This window comes from Phaenicophaeus curvirostris, chromosome 3, assembly GCF_032191515.1.
Source record: "Phaenicophaeus curvirostris isolate KB17595 chromosome 3, BPBGC_Pcur_1.0, whole genome shotgun sequence".
Taxonomy (NCBI): Eukaryota; Metazoa; Chordata; class Aves; order Cuculiformes; family Cuculidae; genus Phaenicophaeus; species Phaenicophaeus curvirostris.
This window is the reverse complement of record NC_091394.1, coordinates 21,834,027-21,851,857: the sequence shown is the minus strand read 5'-3', so window position 1 is coordinate 21,851,857 and position 17,831 is coordinate 21,834,027. Positions and strand designations below refer to the sequence as shown.

Here is a 17,831-nt window from a genome sequence, read left to right as displayed (position 1 = left end):
AGCTTGAAACAAGTTGCGAATGCTTTTTTTTTTTTAAATATACTACAGTGTTAAACTAAGAGACCAGAATATCAACAACACTGCATAGCATGAATTCACAACATTTCCATTATACACATTAACTTTATAGAACTTAATTTTAAGGCCAGTTCCTCAAAGAATTTTGTTGTTCAGGTATTTCTGTTCCCATTGTACATTTTGGACTTCTGCAAGAAGACTCTATAATGCAAGATGATTTTTTTTAAAAATTGAGTCCTTATTTTAAAAAAGTAGTGGCTTTTGTTTCAGAGGCCACAGACTCAGCCACATCATGAGATAAGGTCCCTTTTTCAAAACTGAAGCAAAATCGATTTTGATATTCTTGTAGAAGAGAACAGCAAAGAACATTTCATGTAATTTGCTAATCCTCCAATATTTTCTATCATCCAAACACACACAAGGTTGAAACAAGAAAGGTTTCACTTCACTAGGTGATTCATCAGTGAAACAGATTGACCTATTCTCTGTTAGGCATTAATTCAAAGGATATTTTTAATAATTTAAGATAACTTTCTGCTGTGTACTTGTTAAACTCCTCTTGTGTGCTCCAGGAAAGATTTTTATCTTGATCTTCTACATAGATGTACCTTTCCACTGCAACTTCATCTCTTTGTTCTTTCAGCTGTGAGACTCAAGACTCTAGAATATGCAGCTGATAGTATACTCATCATTTTTTTCTGAAACCTTCTATTACCAAGTCTACAACAAAGGAAGAGTTTCACACAAAAATCCTAACATTGGAACAGCATATGCTGTTACAATGCCATAAATTTTGTGAAGGAATGATCTTCATCTTCAAATCAACTTAGAGTACCTACCCTTTGTAAAGTGGGGGAGAGGAGGCAGAATAGTTTTGTTAGTCTTTGCTCTGACATCCACTGCTACCAACCACAGAGCAGTTCCCAGTTCTCCTACAACCCTATTCAATTTAAGTATCAATAATCTGTACTGGCTACATACACCCAAACCTATAAGGATGGAAAAAGGGACAGCAGCAGTTCTTGCTCATAACAAAAAGATTTTTCATTTGACACTACAGAACCCCAAGCCAATTAAATCCCAGTCAGATGAAGTATAGCATCGGCAAAAACTATGTAGAAAAAAACCTTCTCTCCTGTGGGAAGGTAAAGCTCTAGAGATATGGAAGGAATTGTGGAGGACTTAACATACAGTTGGAAAAAGCTGTGTCCAAAAGCATCAGAGTATCATTGCGCCATTATTATACAGTTTCTGGGATGCAAGCTAAATCAAAGAAGATCAGAAATAAATGAAAATTCTGAGAATTCTTTGCATTTGCTCTTGAGCTCTCACGTTGCTCCTGCTGCACCTCCAATGCTGCTACAGATTACAAATAAAGACCAAAAGCAGATTTGTCTTGTAAAACTGACAATAAAACCATAGCACATTTGTTTAATTGCAGTCACACTGCCTACTAGTTAAGGAATTGTGTAAAAGACTGAGGAACGCCAGAGACACCACTTACCTTACCCCACGGCCCTGCCTTACCTGGGTATATAAAACAAGCTTCCTAATCAGCCATCTAGGACTACAGAGTTAGATGACTACTTAACAATACGTGAGCTTGATCTATACTATTCATTACACAGCCTTTGTACTAGACTTATTTCTGGAGAATGCTGCCTGCTGGAAGACTTTACCATATGAGAGAAAGGACAAATCGTGTACAAAACAGTTGCTTTTGAGCATGAGTCACCAGACTCGAGGGCTTTCTTCACAGGGCTGCTCAATGGCCAAGTACCATCACTTTTAGCCCTTTATAATACAGTATTTGTTCAACTAACAAAGGAAAATTTAGGAGAACAAGTTCTACTGATTATACAGGGATATCATCCACACTCCACTTGCTACCCATAAGCCAGCATCTACACAGTTAAAGCAAGGATTCTTCTTCTCTCAAGTGCATAGTTAGAGACCTGGCCTTGACTGGAAAATACCTCCTACATTTTCAGAATCCTTCACAATTTGCCTTACGTTTCCCCCAGACCATGGAAGGCTAGCGTTAGAAACAAGGCAGTTACCAGCATGACTCAATTCACAAAAAGATCAGTCTCTGTGTCCTACCTACCACATTCCTTTCAGCCAAGTGTTGATACCTCAGTTAAGAAGAAAATTGAGGGAAACACAGACAGGATTAATTGATGCTTAAAAGGCACAAACAGACAAACCACACAACCACTAACAGCCAACTCTGCTGAGTGAAAGGCTCCTGTGTCTGACTAGACTTGTTCTGGTTTAGATTCTAATGCAGTAGAAGCCAAACTTCACTTCCTAGGAATGTTTTTGCTCATGTAGGAACTTAATGAAGAAACCTTACACTTCAGTGAAGGACATAGTTGGGGGAAGGGCAGGACAAGATCTTAACCACAGAAGGACATGAATTTGTTTTCTATAGAAAATGAGGCCTGGCAAAATGAAAGCAGGGAACCCATAAAGGAACAACATTCACTTGTGTCCAGCTTCTGCTGCTGGCATTTCTTGTTGTGGTCAAAAATTGTAAGCAATCAGGTGGGTTAATTACACTTTGTTACCTGACCCACAACTAGAGAACCATTAGAGTACCATTTTCAGGATGCTGGGCAGTCATTCCAGTTCAGCTCTCAATACAGTTTGACGTACTATGTACTGTCATGGTGAGAAGCAAACATCGTTACCAAAGCCATAAATCAAACCACAATCCTTCAATCAATAAATTCCTAGACAACTAAACAAGCCAACCTTCCCCTTACTCACAATTGCTGTGCTACCTCTTGATTAACTGTAAGGCCATTCACAGTTGGATAAATTTCTCAGAAGAAAAGCTCTCTTATACAGAGCCTCTTGAAACCAGTGTAAAATCGGGAAAAATTAGTAATTGTTTAGGGGAGAGGAAGTCTCACATTCGCCTTTGTTCCAGCAGTTCCTGGCAAGAGAAATAAATACTCACAACAAGCATTCATGTTTCAGCATAAAGCAAGCCACACAGCACAACAAAAGGTACACCCACAGGGGAAAAAAGCAATAATTTCCCAAGAGAAATGAAGACAGAAGCAAAATATTCTGCTCATGTCTAATGAGTGCCAAAGAAAACTTCATACTGGACTACGCTGTATAGTCTGTACATAAAAATGGAAAGAAAAGCTGTTTTAAAAGATTTTAGGGTGAGTTTTTTATGTTTGAACATTTTAATTTGGTCACTGTGAATGTAATTCTGATCCCAAATACTTTTCATAGACCTGATTATGTCACAGGGCACTTACCCTTCCATCTCCCTAGAAAGTTACCCCTCTCCCACACAGAATTGTTCAAGGAATAGATGATGTTAACAGGTGAATTAACCAAAAGGTAACCTTTCAGTATCAAAGCCAAAGTGTAAATTCCATTGCCAAGTAGCATAAGATGTAGCAACACCCCAAACACATTCTGTTGTACATGGCTTTAGTTTCAAATAATAGATTCTAAACTAAGAAGGTTCTACCAGCATTTTAGAGCATGTCAAATTAAACTGGTAGCAATCATTTAGAAGAAAACTTAAAACAATCTTATTATTTCCCTTATGAAAGTAAGCTGTTTCTTCTTTACTCAATACTAACCTATCCTTTGCACCATAATTTAAATGGGAGATTTCAATCCTTTTTGACCCACTTCTAGAATACGTGGACAGAAGCAAATCTTTACACCAGCAGAATATGGATTATTAACAAGTATTTTTACCAGTCACAGCTACATCAACTTGAAAACTGCAGAAATAATTTTCTATCATGATTAATACAAATTTAAGTTCTAAATTAAAGCCACAATCTTAATTTTCTAAGAGAGCAGAAAAAAAAAACAACGTGATCCTGGGCTAGCTGTTCCTTCTGAAACAAGCAAAACTCCGTTGAACAAGCTTTTTGTAAAAGCACAGACCATTTATGCTGCCAGAAACAGCAACAAAAAACCCAGAGCCAGATTCTACCACCACAACTCTTAAGAGGATTCTCCTATTTTATCTGTTCTCTGCCAAGAGAAAGCATAGTCATTGAGAAAGAGCAAGTTTCTTCATACAGTGGAAATAAGACTTTTTTTTTAAAACCTTAATAATACAAGGTAAAAATAAATTATAGCTGGAAAACTCCAAACCAGCTGTAGACACAAGTTTACAGAGCCCTGTTTAGCGATACTTAACTACTGTAAGTCAGCCTCAACACTTGCCAGAACTTGCTACAGTCGAACTCTACTGCTTCCAAAAGCCTGGTAGTACCTTTCATAAACATAAGTAACCAGTAGAAGTACATGAGGATCAAGTTAGGGAACATTTGGACAAACTGGACATACTCAAATCGCTGAGACCTAATGTGATGCACTTCTGAGGGCTGAATGATCTGGTTGATGCTATGGCAAGGTCACTTTCAATTATCTTGAGAGGTCATGGCAATCAGGAGAGGTTCTTGAGGACTGGACAAAAGTGAAAATCACCTGTATCTTCAAGAAGGACTAGGAGGACCATCCAGGGAGCCACGGGCTGGTCAGCCTCATATCAGTCCAGGAAAAGTGACAGAACTTCCTGGAAAACAGTTCCAAGCTAAGCAGGTGTTTGGGAATCATTACTGTGCATTTATAAGCGGAAATCATGCTTGACCAACATGACAGACACCAAAAGCAAAACGACTGGCTCAGTGGATGAGGGGAGTACAGCAGATGCGCTTTATCCTGACTTCAGCAGGATTTTCCAACTCCGTTTTCCATAGCACTTCATAGACAAACTGATGAAGTACAGCTAAATGGACAACACAAACTGAAAACGGACTGACTTGCTGGGCTGAAATTGTTGTGATCAGCAGCGTGAAGTGCAGCTGGAGCCCTGTCACTAGAGGTGAACTGGATGATGGGACCCTCAACTTGTTCACAGATGATGCAAGACTGGATGGAGTGGCTGATACACCAAGGGTATTGCTGCCATTCAGATGGACCTCAACAGGGTGACAAATGGGCCAACAAGACCTTCAGGAAGATAGCTCAACAAAATGAAATGCAGAGTCCTGCACCTAGGGAGGTATAACAACCTGGAAAGCAGCTTGGCAGAAAAGGAACTGGGGGGTTCTGGTGGACAAAGTTGAACAAGAGCCAGCAATGTGTCCTCACAGTAAAGGAGAACAACTGTATCCCAGCCTGCACTGCTGACAGGAAGCATTGCTAGCTGATGGAGAGTTAATTCTTTCCCTCTGCTCAGTGCTGGTGAGGCTATATATGGAATTCTGGGTCCAGTTCTGGGCTCTTCAGTACAAGAGAAAATCCAGCAAAGAGCCACAAATATGATTAAAGGATTGGACTATCTGACCCACAGTGAAACATTTAGCACAGTTTGTGCCAGAGAAAAGAGGGCTTGAGGAATCTAATAAATGTGTATACTCTACTCTTTCTCCTCTCCAGGTGTTTAAAGACAAAGCTCTACTCTTCTCAGTGACAGACAGTGAACAGACAAGAAGAAATGGGCACAAATTGTAATACAAACATTTCCATTTAAACCACAATTAAATATCGTCCCCCACCCCCCCTCCTAAATCTACAGATGACCGAGTACTGGAACAGGCTGCCCAGGGATGTTGCAATGTCTCCATCTTTAGAGGTGCTCAAAAATCTGACTGCACACAGTTCTAGGCAACCTGCTCTGTTTTGAACAGTGGCTTGGATTAGAGAGCTCCAGAGATGTCACTTCCAATCTATGAGATTGTATATTTTACACTCTAAAGTAGACATCACGACATGGTCAGGAATTGATTGAAGAAAGTGTTGTCATGTACCTCTACTGCCCGTACTGATCGCCAGTGTCAATCTAGTGTTCTAGAACAAGAAATCAATTCCTTGGCAAGAGGCTCTGCAGCAAGAGCACCTATTTCTCAAACCTTGCTAAAATCAGATGAGAACCTTCAAGTTTATTGGCTACAATCAAACACGAACTCAAGGAGGAAGGTCAGCTACTAGATCTTCTTGACATACAAGAGCATATTGTTAGCTTCAACTTAATGCTAGCATGGTTAACTGGAATTGAAACCCTTCTGTTCTGAGGCTTTTATTTATACCTCTTTTACTAAATCCTCTAGTTCCAAAAATTCTAAAAGCATGAGTTGTACTAGCATAATATCAACAATTTTCACCACATATTTCAGCAATAGCTTATTGTTTCCATCATCTTAGTTTAAAAAAAAAAGGAATGTTGATGCCACAAGCAACTTCCTTATAAACTGTCAGAGAAAAGGCAAATGGAGTACAGAGAACTGAAATATGTTTCACTAGGTACTACAGAAATGATGATCTGTTCAGTACTTCTGTTAGTGACCAGCTGCTGCCCTTTGTCTTGCACTCCAGAGGTGAGCTAGATCTAGTACCATCATTATGCCAGTGACAAAACTACAACATATTTCACAATAAGAGCTCACAAACACCATAAGAAACTCAAATATATGCATTTTCTGTTCATCAGTTCCCACAATAGCTTTATGATCTTTCAAGGATAGGATTTAAATGAAATACTAAGTAATTACTACACAATTTAAGGAAAAAAAACCTTCAAGTCCCATATAGTTACACTTACACACAAAGAGGATTGTGTGCAATCTGGCAACAAAGTGATATCAGAGCCTTTAATAGATCACCTGCTTCTCCACAATGCATGCAAGTCAAACAAGCAATAAAAGCTTGGGCTCCCAAAACTGACAAGGCTGCACTTGCAATGTGACAACTAGATTTGATCCGAACTCTTTTATTGTCAAACAAATCTGTGTGATTCTTGATTAGGAGTCCTTACTGGTTAAATATCATTGATATTATGCCAGTGTTTCTGGCTTCTCCTTTTTGTTTTCTTAAAGGACAATAACTGGACATCATAACTGCTCCTTTTATAATATCAGATGCACTAAAAAAATTGAACTGCAGAATATTGGCAGCCTGATCTAGTGGGAGGTGTCCCTGGCCATTGCAGGGGGGTGGAATTACATGATCTTTAAGGTCCCTTCCAACCTCAATCATTCTATGATTCTAAAAAGTCACAACAATAACTGATATGCCATTACAGATTTATCTATTTAAAAGCCCACATATATGAAATCCAGCATTGCATTTTCAGCAGTGCTGTTGACCATAGGAGGGAAAATGACTCCCCATTACTGTGCCTACAGTAATTTCCAATTCAATTAAATAGAGACATGTGTTAAACATCCATTTGCATGGACAGGTAGTCTTATAGTATGGGTTTCAACTTGGTGGGGTGGAGGAAATGCATCTAGGAAAAAAGAGAGTGGAAAAAGCAAAAAACCCCACAAAAACTGAATGAGGAGAGGAAATGCTGTTAAGTAGAGGTCTCAAAAGTGCATGGGGTGAAGTGAACTAAGTTGCCAAGAAATTACTGTTGGTGCGTTAGGATACCGGCATAGAGTTGGAACCTTTTCCTTAAATACCTGTTCAAGCAGTCAACTCTAGCCTTTCCTTCAATGCAGTTCTTGAAACTGTGCATATTAACATAGAATAGTTTTTGTTGGAAGGGACTTAAAAAGATCATCTAATCCAACCTTCTGCAATGAGCAGGGACATCTTTGACAAGATCAGGTTGCTGAGAAACCCCATCTGACCAGACGTTGAATGTTTCCAGGAATGGGCCCTCTATCCACCTCTCCAGGCCTTCCCACAGTTCAATTTATGTAATGCAATCACAACAGCACTTTTTCACACCTGTCGTTCAGGTTATGTCAATGCTAAAAGGCACACAGGTAGACTTGGGACTAAAGTGAGGGGTATGATCAGACAGAACTAATAGCTCTTCCCCAAGGTCAACTACAACACTACTAGTACTTAACCTAAATGCTACTGAGTAATAGCCTCGCAGCATGTTCATACAATCACACATTGTACATCTACATTCGTAGGAAGTGTTGCATATTTACTCTCCTTATGAACGAGGAACAGACTCTACTAACAGCCTTCCACCCATTCTTCAAGTTCGAAGCTTTTACTCCTCAACAAAACAGTTGTCCTAATTTAGCAAAGCACATGTCCTGTATTAAAGAATACAAACTTAGCTGACTAAACTAGAGCAGAAATAAACCAATTGTGTACTTCAGCCTTCAAATGTCATCTGCTGCCTTCTGCCAATCACTTCCCTAACACAAACAAGACCCACAAAGAAGCAAACCAAGCCCTAGTTAGGAATTGCTTACAGAAGTAAGGAGTCCAGAAGTAGCCAAAGGACTGAAAACAAAGTTCTCTGAGATTTTTGGGTTAGCAATTTAGACTTAAAGCAATGTAGCCAAGTCTGAATACACGTTGATATTTTTCCAAAAATACTGATCAGTATTAACTTCATCTTGAATATTATGAAGTCCAGTTTGGTAGAAGTCTGGACTTGCTTTGAAGGAAGTGAAAATACAGTTTCAGTTTAGGAAAGTTACCAAAGCAATTTAATTTCCTTTCCTGTCTGTTGGGAGTGGATAAAAGACAGACTAGGACATACAAGTCGTAAGGTCCTACTACCTTAACTAACAGGGTTCTGCTGGAAGCTCTCCATGTCATACATCACCAGCACCAAAGTTTATTCAGGTCTCTGACTTGCACCCTGTTAACTTTTATTTAAATAGAGAGTATTGAGTTACTTTTGCACTGAGCTGGAACAAATGACCAAGCCAAAGACAACTCCCTAGAGAACAATTAGTTAGCTTATTTCTACTAACAAAATAATAATAAAAGAGACCTACCTTCCCCTAGAAGCATTTTATGAAATGAGTAACATTTTATAAAATAACAGGTATATGAGCCACTAGGTTACCTTCTAGAAAGCTACAGATAACATTAGCAACTTTTTAAGTGTATCCCCCACATATCTGTTACTTTGTGTGGTACATAAATACACAAAGACAGTTCATTTTTTTTTTTTTTAAAGAAAGAAAATACTGTATTATGAGAACACAGAAGCAGCACAGCAGCTCAGTTAAGTGCAGAATTTGACCTTCCTCCTGCCCCTACCATGTGATCTGCACATCAGCAAGCAACATAAGCACTGAGCTTATAGTAAATTTACTTTTTGGAGACAAAATGAGTAAACACACACAATCTTTTTGCATCACTCACCTAAAAGTTACATAAAAAAAAAGAATATCATACACAGTATTTATAAAGATTACTTTTGTTTAGTAGCAGTTGGCCGCTGAGAGGGCAAATGCACTTTCAAAATCAACATTGCTCTAAGGACTAACATTTTGAATACTGCTCTCTTTCCTGCCCAAATCTACCTGTTAAGAGGCAAGTCTCAACTCCCTGAACACAGCAGAGTGAAACTCAGCAGCAGGTAAAAATGCAAGAAACAGCCCCAGCCAAGCACCAGAAAGCCGAACAGGATTGCATAACTAAGTGCAAGACAAAGTGCCATTGAGCAGCACCACAATATTTCCAGTAGTGCTCTGGAGGGTGTTAGGTTCAGTTGCAGCTGTTACGCACTGGGGAGGTGCATGAAAAGAGATCAGCCAAAGCAGGACTAAGAGGTCTCCCAGAACAGCAAGATATATTAATCTCAACAGATCACCTGTAAGAAGAGCAGAACAGTAAGCAAGACACTAGTAAAAGCTATATGCTAAACTTATAGAATAGAATCCATAGTATCATTTAGGTTGGAAAAGATCTTTTGAATGCATCAGATAGTAACTTGTAAACACAACTTGGGTCAAAACAGGAATAAACTGCACAGCCTAGAAGCCATTTAGTACTTGTCTTGACAATGTTCTTCACTAGATTCTGGGAATCTCATGGGGTGGGGAAAAAAAAAACCAAACAGAATCAAAAACTGCCCCAGCTGTTGAAGATGTAGCGCACAGAAAGAAGATACTTCAGGGAGAGGAAGAGGGGTATCACAATTTTTGTAATTAAATACTTCAATGAAAGCTAATTTACTTTTCACTTACTCATTAAAATATCCTGTAAGGTTCCACAGATTCTAATAATCAGTATAAACCATTGATTAACTATTCTGATTTGACTCTTCAAAGTAGCTTACCCATCAATAATATCATTTCTTTAGTGCAAGACCACTATGTTTTAGTGCTTTTCAGGCCTGACAAACACTGAATGCAAAGTTAATCTACCAACACTTTGTAGAGAAACAAGTCCTAATATGCAAGAGTACTCCTGAATAACAGAACTTTTGGATTTAAAAGATTCCCATGTGCAATATGCCTGATGTATCAGAACACCTGCCATCACTGAATGAACAGAGATCTAATCAAAGGTGGCATTCATGAGGAGTTACCATGTCCAAGAGAACCTTCAAAAAGGGGGACACAAGTACAAAATCTTACACCTGTGAAGTAGCCCTTAACCATTCCCCATCTGCTGAAGGGAGGGATTTGGAGAGTAACCCATTCCAGAATGAGCACAGCCTGACCTATTCACCACAGTGTGATATGCTGGTAATCCCTAGAAAGCTTCAGCTACCATACACCAACTCACACATCCTTATAGTTGAAAGACACTTTGTGAACCAGGTTGTCTGTGCTTTGAGGTGACTATATCCCATGACATAGACAGGTTTCTCCACTGGCACTTACACTAGCAGGACAGTAGAATCTACACAGTCATTCTCCAAGTGGTTTGTGAATATAAAATGCCACAAATAAGAGTTTGGAGAGGAAACATTCCAAAACCAGAACTGAGTGAAAGTTATTCCTAAAGAGTTGCCATTTAAGTCTTCCCCAATTCAAGATTCAGAAAGAAGAAAAAAATTGATTAGCTTAACAGCAAGGATTATGAATCCAGAAGGATGTCAATTTCCTTGCCTAAGCTGCTAGTTCATCTATTTCTCCCTTGCCATCCTCTGTTCCCCACAGCAACAAGCTCCTGTGTCATACTAACTCTTTCGTAATGAATTTTAGCACATCAGCTAGAGCTGCTGCACAGAACTCTTTCTAGGGCAGCTTCTTGGAAGGGGCAGGACATACCCAAAGGAAGTTCTATCAGCAACTGGAGCAAGCTGGACAGTTGACTCATTAAAAAGACATCACTTCATATCATCTGAACATTTGTGTTGTCAAAATGTTGTACCACTACTCAGCTGCTCAAATTCAACTGGTTCTCAGGTCTCATAATTTAGTGAGGTCATCACTTGGGAAGCAGACAAGTGTTGAAAAGTTACGGTTAATTTGCAAAGCAACCATTCCACCTCAATGCCACAGCTTCCTTTTGTATAAAAAGGAAGCCTGTGATTTTAAAGTCCTCCCCTTGCAGATGTAAAATTGTTTCAGGTGGTAAGAGGGGTAGTGTTCAGTTACCTTTTCCCAGACAAAGCAGGAAGGTGTCAGCTGTTCCACACTCCCAATACCAGGCTCTCTAGCCAGCTCCTGCCTAGCCTCACGCACAGCACACGTAAGGCCATTCTGCACAGAACAGCTACAGAAACAGTGTGCAGCGAAGTATGAACAGTAACTGCTAGGGTGCCTCATCAACTCAGCAACAGTTAAAGGATGATACACTTCAAGTGAGCCGCCTCATCTGTAATGATGAATAATATCTTATTTGGTCAGCTGCAGTTATCTTCAGCCACACATTTTAATAAAGGTCCTTGAACAAAACAAAAAAAATATATATTTTTAATAGCTTCTACATCAGGCTGCTCCTTCTGCTATCAGACATGAGCTCTTATTTAAAAATGACGCAAAGAACTATCCCTATAGACAATATGAAGGACAGTAAGAACTCTTGCTAAGGTAACTGATTATACATTTCCCCTACACAGGTGCAAGACTTACAAGAGCTGCTCCATGATCAAATGGATTTCTTGTTCCAGTGATCTATTGGCTTCAGTCATGCTATTCAAACTTAACTGCTGGAACACATATATTCAGTCAGAATCTACTGCACGCTATGATAAACCTGAAATCTCAAGCTCGATTTTTTTTCTAGGTAAACAAGCTTTCAGAAATCATGTCCATTATAGAGATATTTTAAAGGCCAAAGGAAACCTAGAGAAAACTCATATTTAATGATTTACTTTTAAAAAGAGGTAAACACCTGCAGATAAAAATTGTTTAGTTTGTTTTTTGTTTTTTTTTTAATGACTGTTGCGTTCATATCGCACTTGCATGACATGTTTTTTCAAAGAAGCAATTTTATTCCCATTTAAGCTTCATTAAGAGCAAGTTTTACCCTGTCATGGAAAGTTAAACTTATGGAAAACCAATACATTCATCAAAACTACCAGGGATTATCCACGAGGCTCTGTAAAGGAGCTTCTTCAGACTCCTCAAACACTCAACTCACCTGTCCATCTTAACATGACAACTGTAGCTTACAATAAACTTCTATTCAATAAAAACTTGGACAATAAGAAAAAATTAAAAGCCAGTACAGTGTTGCTTATGTGGACAATTACCTGAAATTATTACATTCACAACATTCACTTGAATGGGATTTCCTAGCAATAAAGTTTATCTAGTGCTTTATAAGTGATATCTTGAGCAGGAGATATCCTTTGGGCAAACTCCTGATGTTCTGCAGTTTCACAGTAGATGGGAAGGCTGCATGAAAAACAGCCATTTTAAAAATCATTTGCAGTTGTCTTTCTGAAATCTTGCCCAAGATTTGCAAGCAGAAAATATGAAAACAGTATTCAAGAAGCTCAGCTAAATGAAGGTACTTCTTTCCACCCCTAGAATAGCACACTGCAGTATGTTAGCCTACAAGACCCACTATACTTAAAACGATGCACCATGTACCTAACCGCAAACGCCACTCTGTGAACTTCAACTCAGATGTTCAGGTTGCTTTTAGAGCACAGAGCAATTGGATGTTTCCGTGGAATGCTACCCCTCTACATAGAATCACCATTATAACATATTAAAAAGCAACTTTTAACAGCAATTAAGCAGTTCAATTGCCAAAAGCACCAAAAGCACCAATAACTTATGAAAAAAAGGCTTCACTTTATCAGATTCAGAATTGTTCTCCTTGGCATGAAAGTGGCAAACCGGAGCTTCTCTAAGTTTCAGAGTAATTGATGGTGCACAAAAGTTATTGGGAAACCCAGATCTATGAGCACAATAATGTTGCCTGGGACAAGTCACCTAAGCTGAAAGATTAAAGTTTTGGCCATGGGGTTTGAGGATTTTGCTTATTTAATTTTATTTTTAAACCACCATTCTACCAATTTCTCAAGCCAGGTAATGGTCTGTACTGCAGAGATAAATTTTGCCGTGTATGCTTTGCATTCTCATGCTCCAACCTCTACTCCAAGTAGAGAAAACAGATGAACTAATTAAGAATATCCTAGCTGCACCAGCCCTCCTCATTCTCACAGTTCCTATCCGGGAGCTCTGGAACAGTAAAGCTCTCCTCCTCTTCAGTGAGGGCTGCAGAAGACCCGCCCTTAATCACATTCCTCTCCCAAAACTGTACATTAATTGTAGGCAAGCATTCCTCTGAACTCATAGGAAAGCTCTGGGATGCAGCCATGCTTTCCTATCACCATTGCTAAACATCTCTTGACAACATGTTTTTTTGCAAGTGACCAGAACCATAATCATTGACTCTTTCAACTCTGGTGACAAACTAGAAGTTCCTCTTTCAGGAGAAACCCAAAGAGGCTTTGATCACAGCTTCCAAGCTCATCCCATTTATGCAGAAGTTATTCTAGTGATGGTATCAAGTGAGCAAAACCTCACAACAGTGAGAATATCTTTAGCATAAAGTTTCTAACTTCAACTCTTCTAAAAAGTAGAGCGTACTTGGCAATAAATGAAAGGAACAACAGAATCTGTTTGAGCAGTGGTGTTTTTCCCCCTTTCCTTTTCCACAATCTCCATGCATATTTTGGATGTGAGAGAGGTGTATTCTTTGGCAGTTGCCTTCTAGACTCCCAAAGAATCGAGCAGACCATAAGACCATCTCCCTTACTCCACAGACAATCTTTGACTGAAAAATAAAGGGTGTGGTGGGAGTGGGTGATGTGGTGATTCTATTTAGTTGAGGGGAAGACATATATCCCATACAGTTGCCTAAATGCTAGCGGGGCAACACATATACAAGACAGCCAAAAGTCAAAGAAAGCTTAAAACTAACTGGCAGTAAGACAGACTTTCTGTACTTGCCATTGGCTTGCCGGGCACCAGCTGACTGCTCCAGTAGCCCCTCACACCAACAGCAAAGCAGCTGAAATTCATCCCTGATGCAGCTCCAGCGAGACTAATAGGTTTCCATAATAATACATCAGGCCCTGCATATCTAAAACCAAACCCACTAAAGTTTCACTGAAGCGAAATTGCAGGAGTACAATCTACGGATAACAGCTGGAGAGCATTAACTCTCCCCCCCTCCCCTTTCCTGGGGTTAATTTTCTTTTTTTTTCTGTTCAGACAGGAAACAGTCATATACCATACTGCATAATATAAGGATCCTGGGATATAAAAACAAGTAGAAAAGGATTACAAAGAGCGCTCGAAAACTTTTTTTACGCCGCCCCCGAAGCTGCCACCACGTTTTAAGCCACAAAGCCGAACCGACAGACAGCGGTTACCTCCCATCTATTAGAGAAAACCATAATTAAGGGCATTTTAAGGGTCTCGGCGCAGCAGGAGCCCGAGGGCCGTGTCCGGGCTCCCAGCAAGGCTGGTCCCGGGCTGGGGAGGGGGATGCCAGGGCGGGGGGCGCAGCTGCGGCTGCATTATAGAAGGATCCTGCTGCACCCCCCGCTCTGGCACCCCCCTCCCCGGCCCGGGGCGAGCCCGCTGCTACCCCAGGACACGTTTTCTCCCTCCTAAGACTCACCCTCGCTGCCGTACTGCTTGCCATTGTTCGCGCCCATCCTGCCGGCTTCATGCTCGCCGCCGCCTCCCCGCGCCGCCGCGCAGCATCTCGACCGCGGATGCTGGGATAGAGTCCGGGGGATGAGAAGGGAGAGGGGGTGGGGGGGAAATCCCGGGAGTTTTCACGGCGACATGTCCAAAGCAGCTCTGTAACTTCCCCTCCGCTTCTTCTCCGGGAGCCGATACCCTCCCTTACCCGCTCAAAAAAAAAAAAAAAAAGTGGAAAGAATAAAAAAAAAAAAAAAACAAAGCGGCGCCTTCCTCGGTTTCCAGCCGGGATGTCAGGGCACGGGAGGCGGCTCCAGTTATAATCCACGGGACGGCCCCCGGGCGCAGCCTCCACCGCCCCACGGACGGCGCTGCGGCTCCCCCGCGACTTGGACGCCGCTCCGCCTTCCTCCTCCTCCTCCTCCTCCCAGCCCCGCTGCCGCCTCCCCCGGGGAGCCGCCGCCAGCCACTTGTTGCCCACGGAGGGAGGAAGGGGGGAGCCGCCGCCACGGACTTTTGTTATCGACAGGCGCCTCCTCCCGGCCCCGGGATGGAGGAGGGATGGAGGATGGAGAAGAGAGCCTGCCCCGGCCTTAAAGACGCAGCAACCGGCCCGAGGGCTCCTCCCGTGGCTCCGCCCCGGCTTTCCTGCCCTTCTCTGACACAAGAAGTAGTTACTGTTATAAAAAAGTGGAATATCTTTCATTTAAGCTAAAGTTTCATCTAATAGTGCGCTTTAAAAGTTAGACGGGATGTCCCTCTGATAGCATGTTTTCTTTAAAACAGTGTTTTCCCAGACGCTGTCCATTCTTTGAAGATGATAACGTCTTGTGTGAAGTATGATCTGTGCTGAGCAGATGTCTCTTCTTCTGTAGCCACCGCTGTTTGGAGTTTTCTTTCTATCTCAAAGGCAAAGTCAGACAGAGAGTTGAGGCCAGCTCCAAATTAGCAAGAGTTGTGAAGTTTCACGATAACATTGACTGTTGCAAAGTTTCATAATAACATTAAAATGTGACTTTGGAAAGTAATAACACACGCATAAGATTTCTGGGGAAACTGATACCTACGCATCTCAGTGGGAAACACATTCTGTCCCCAGCTCCAGTCTCACTGCCCACGACTGATGGAGATCACTGCCTTGCGCTGCCCAGCCCTGATAAAGGATGCTCGCTTTCTGAAACTCCAAGACAAGTCTTAGAGAGTTTTTATTTGCCATCCTTTTCAGTATCACCATCTTCTTGCAGGGATCTGCCCCAGCCCCACCAACCCCTCTGGCTTGGGGCTGGAAGCTCTTTGCCCGGGTGTCTTTGCAATGGCCAGGCATGTTGGTGGCACCTTCCATCCCTCTGCAACGACAGGAGTTGTCAGAAAGTCCCCGTGTGTGCAAGGAAGCCAGATGGGCACTCTGTTTTCTTGCCATTCCCTGCTTCTCTGATGTTAGAGCTGTTTTCTCTTTTGCCAACAGACTCCTCGCCACCACGTCGAAGGAAAAACCCGACTGTTTAACATCCCCAAAGTAGTTGTTCAGGTGTCCTGTAGGGATGGTCCTTTGAGATGAGATGTTTCTATTTAATTGCCCTCTGGACTCCCAAAGAATCAAGCAGACCGTTCTCCCTTGCTCCTTAAGTTTTCTTAAAAAACAGCCACTTCTTCTTTCACCCCAAAAGACAGACTCTCACAGACTGCATGGATTGTCAGGAAATCATAAGCAATATAAGCCCTTTCAGTTCAATCATTAGTGCTGTCTTTACAAACTCTGGTAGGGACTCACCTACCATTACCAAGATGATCTAATGAAACATTATATATCTGAAACAGCAGAGTATGCACAGTTGTGCAAGGGAGAGCACCAGTGGGGCAAGGGCCTTTCCTCAGAGCAACCCACCCCAAAACCCAAATTGGGAAGCATGATTTTCACTACCGCGGGGGAGTGAGCAGTGCTTCTGCCTGCAGAAAGGGGCTGGATAGCAAGAGATACTGCCAAATACGAGTGAGGGTGAACTGCATGCGGGAACTGCCAGTACTGAGAGGATGCTCCCTCCAAAGGGCTCACATTAAATCAACAAAAATAACAGTGATGATGTTTGTTCAGAACAACCATTACCCAGATGAAGTAATCGAGGGTTACCAAAAGGCTTTTGGAAAAGAGTCAGGTTGAAAAGAAGTGAAAAAGAAAGACGCAGGTTTGCACAGAGCAGAGCAGCAGTATGGTTTGATACTGCCAAAAGTCACCCCACTGCCTTGGCCTGATAGCACCGTCTCTCTGCCTGGTAGCAGTTTGGGGTGTGACAACTGGGGACCCATATCTCAGGTGTGTAGGGGTACTCGTGGCACATGTGAAAGCCAGTCATAGGGAACAGCACAGGAACGTATAAATACACCTAAAATGTGGGTTATATTGGTACCTGCAGGTGTGTGAATAGGTGGGCCAACCCCAGAAGACAGGTGTGAGCTTGTAACCCGCACAGCTTGGGGACTGGTGTGCCCACAGCTGCATGTGTGTGAGACTAGGACTCTTCAGGATCAGTAACAGAAGGATCTTTAGAAGTTTCTAGCTGTTTACTAGCATTTTGCAAGTATCTACTATTGTGGATTATGTGTTGTATTGCTGATACTGATCCTCAGCATACAGCTCATGGATTGCCAGGTCATTACATGTTTTTATTAAAAAGACAAAACTGCTTTAATCTTGATTTGATTTAAACCATCAGTTGAGCAGTTATCCCTGCACTGCACTATGATCTCATGTATGGAAAAGCCTGTCTTCCTAAATGTATCACAACACACACACTAGACAATTACTGCATGTACAGATAATTCTGAGGAAATTACATCTTTGTCAACATATGCAAACAGCATATGAAACTGCAGAGGCAAATGCATCCACACTGACAACACCACAGAGAATGTTTCTAAAACCTAATATTTTGGGCATGGGAGATTAACTTGAAAAGAAAAAAAAATGTGCATTTTCATTAAGAGGCAGGCTAA

The 17,831-nt window shown here is 41.4% G+C and overlaps 1 protein-coding gene across 1 annotated transcript in view; it reads right to left on the bottom strand.

The window, feature by feature from the left end:
* The window catches only part of FBXL7 (F-box and leucine rich repeat protein 7), a 174,368-nt gene extending 159,173 nt beyond the window's left edge, over positions 1–15,195 (bottom strand). The window contains exon 1 of the mRNA XM_069853503.1: positions 14,815–15,195. Within this exon, the coding sequence (XP_069709604.1) occupies positions 14,815–14,851 (37 nt within the window). The 5' untranslated portion in view covers positions 14,852–15,195. The remainder of the gene's footprint in view (positions 1–14,814) is intronic.
* Between the last annotated feature and the right edge of the window lie 2,636 nt (positions 15,196–17,831).